At 50.8% G+C, this 3216-nt stretch overlaps 1 protein-coding gene and 1 long non-coding RNA gene across 2 annotated transcripts in view; one reads left to right on the top strand and one right to left on the bottom strand.

Moving 5' to 3' along the window:
* The window catches only part of dpysl2a (dihydropyrimidinase like 2a), a gene marked incomplete in the record, with an annotated part of 33677 nt that overhangs the window by 21758 nt on the left and 8703 nt on the right, over positions 1 to 3216 (top strand). Inside the window, 1 exon segment of the mRNA XM_032511657.1 lies at positions 641 to 811. Within this exon segment, the coding sequence (XP_032367548.1) occupies positions 641 to 811 (171 nt within the window).
* LOC116686644 (uncharacterized) lies at positions 54 to 428 on the bottom strand. The gene is made up of 2 exons (XR_004331318.1): positions 225 to 428; positions 54 to 153 (listed from the first exon to the last, which is right to left on the bottom strand). It is a non-coding gene; the product is annotated as an uncharacterized LOC116686644 (long non-coding RNA).

Genomic DNA, 3216 nt, shown 5'->3' with positions numbered 1-3216 from the left:
ACACCCGCGACTTCCTATTGGCTGTTGAACAGGAGACGTCTCTCTAAGTACCTAAAAACAGCCTCTGGAGACACCACACTGACTTCTATTGGCTGTTGAAAGGGAGACGTCTCTTACATCCTAAAACAGCCTCTGGAGACTCCACCAGCTGACCTCTATTGGCGTAGAACAGGAGACGTCTCTTAGTCCCTAAAACCAGCCTCTGGAGAACTCACCAGATGGACTTCTCTATTAGCTGTTGACAGGAGACGTCTCACGTCCTAAAAACAGCCTCTGGAGACTCCACCAGCTGACTTCCTATGGTCTGTTGAAACAGGAGACGTCTCTTACGTCCTAAAAACAGCCTCTGGAATCCTCCACCAGCTGACTTCTCTATTAGCTGTAGAAACAGGAGAAGTCTCTTACGTCCAAAAACCAGCCCTGAACACACCTCCCTGTAAGACCAGCACGCACAGAATGCACCTGAACACACCTCCCTTTAAGACCAGCACGCACAGAATGCACCTGAACACACCTCCCAATTTAGTTCATACGGAGATAATGTGCAGGTGATCGATTGGTTGACGAGGTGTAGTGTTTCAGTCGACTCCATCTTTCCTTTGGTTGAATAAAGCCTTAATAAGATTTATTTTTCTAAAAGGTGACGGGCAAGATGGACGAGAACCAGTTTGTGGCGGTGACGAGCACGAACGCAGCCAAGATCTTCAACCTGTTCCCCCGTAAGGGCCGCATCGCTGTGGGCTCGGACGCCGACCTCGTGCTCTGGGACCCGGACGTCACCAAGATCATCTCGGCAAAGAGCCACAACCTGGTCAGACTCTGCCGTCTCATCCTCTGATTATTCATGTGTCCCAGACGGGTTGAGTAGGGGTTGCAGAAAAAAAAAAAATTCAAGCTCTACCGATTCAAAACCGATTCATAGTGTTGTTGTTTTTTTCTTTTGAATTATTGTTTTTGTTTGTCTACTGCAATCACATGATGGATGGGTGGGTAGGTAAGTAGATGTTGTAGAGCGTCCTCTGGGGGACAGACTATGCAACGCCATCACTAACAGGGGAAGTTGTCCTGTGGACCCACAGGAATATGCAACGCAGCACTCACAGGAAGTTGTTAGAGCCGTACTTGGTGGACCGACCTATGCAACGCCGACACTAACGGACGTTGTCGCTATGGTGGCAACATACTAGCAACACCATCACTAACAGGGACGTTGTGAGCGCCTTGGTGGACAGACTAGGCAACGCCCATCACTAACAGGGGACGGTTGTCCTCTGGTGAGCAGACTATAAACGCATCACTAACAGGGACGTTGTAAAGCCTCTGTGGACCAGCTATGAAACCACCTCACTAACAGGGACGTGTTGTGAGGTCCTCTGGGGACAAGACTATGCAAACCCATCACTAACAGGGACGTGTAGGGTCCTATGGGACAGACTAGCAACACCAACACTAACAGGGGACGTTGTAGAGCGTCCTCTGGTGGACAGACTATGCAACACCATCACTAACAGGGACGTTGTAGAGCGTCCTCTGGGGACAGACAGACACACCTACACAACAGGGACGGTCCCTGGTGGACAGGACTATGCAACACCATCACTAACAGGGACGATTGTTGTTAGAGCGTCCTTGGTGGGACAGAATATGCAACGCATCACTAACGAGGGACGTTGTTTAGAGCGTCCTCTGGTGGACAGACTATGCAACGCCATCACAACAGGGAATGCCGTTTGTAGCGGTCCTCTGGTGGACAGACTACGCAAACCCCATCACTAACAGGGACGTTGTAGAGCGTCCTCTGGTGACAGATACGCAACACCATCACTAAGGGACGTTGTAGAGCGTCTCGTTGGTGCCAGACTACGCAACGACATCACTAACAGGACGTTGTGTAGAGCGTCCTCTGGTGGACAGACTACGCAACGCCATCACTAACGAGGGACGTTGTAGAGCGTCTCTGGTGGACAGACTATGCAAAGCCAACTAACAGGGAGTTGTAGAGCGGCCTCTGGTGGACAGACTATGCAACGCCATCATCATAACAGGACGTTGTAGAGCGTCCTCTGGTGACAGAACTATGCAACACCATCACTAACAGGGACGTTGTAGAGGTCCTCTGGTGGACAGACTATGCAACCCATCACAACAGGGACGTTGTAGAGCGTCTCTGGTGGACAGGACTATGCAAACACCATCACTAACAGGAGATCGTGTAGAGGTCCTCTGGTGGACAGACGACGTAACGCCGTCACTATAACATGGTGACGTCGTTTTTATTTGAAATATTAATTTATCAGAAACATTATTTGTCTTTATAAATGATTCTGGTGAATGAATATTAAGAATATTATAACAAGATATCGGTCGGGCTTATACCATGTAGTTTATGTTCCTTGTTTTTATTCAGTACATTTTCTGTTCTATTCTTTTTAAGATCATCAAATAAAGGAGTTCTATTGATCCGGATCTTCACCAGCCGTGGAGTACAACTCTTCGAGGGCACGGAGGTGCGCGGCGGGCTGGTGCGGTGGTGGTGATCAGCCAGGCAAGATCGGTGTTGGGAGGAGGGCAGCCTCCACCCACGGAGGGCTGCGGCCGCGCTACGTCTCGCCGAAGCCCTTCTCGACCACATTGTACAAGAGGATTCAAGGCTTCTGCGCAGGGTGAGGGAGCCAGCGTGCCACTCGGGCCGACAGGGCCCAGTCAGGGTCCCGGGTTCAAGCTACGCCCTGGTTTTAGTACTGCCGGGGCGTTAGCTCGCTGGCGCACCGCCTCTCCAGAAAGGGAACTACACGTGCGGCGCGCACACACACACACACACACACACACACACACACACACACATACATACATACATACATATAACACCCGGTCCCCTTAGAGAAGAGAAGACCTTGTTTGGGAATAACAAGGTCTTCTATGTTAGTGTAGAACAATTAATCTTCCCAGGCAGACACGTTGGAGCGTTCACGTCTTTCTGATTCTGCTCGTTATGGGTCAAAGTTCTCTACCGGTCGTTATATCTTAGCTGGAAAAAAACAACCTGCGTCTTTAGATAAGCTGGGAGCTGGGACCAGGGAGCTGGGAGCTGGGACCAGGGAGCTGGGAGCTGGGACCAGGGATCTGGGACCTGGGACCAGGGATCTGGGACCAGGGATCTGGGACCTGGGACCAGGGACCAGGGATCTGGAACCAGGGATCTGGGACCAGGGATCT

This window comes from Etheostoma spectabile, unplaced genomic scaffold, assembly GCF_008692095.1.
Source record: "Etheostoma spectabile isolate EspeVRDwgs_2016 unplaced genomic scaffold, UIUC_Espe_1.0 scaffold431, whole genome shotgun sequence".
In the NCBI taxonomy this organism is placed as follows: Eukaryota; Metazoa; Chordata; class Actinopteri; order Perciformes; family Percidae; genus Etheostoma; species Etheostoma spectabile.
This window is presented reverse-complemented; position numbering and strand designations above follow the sequence as displayed.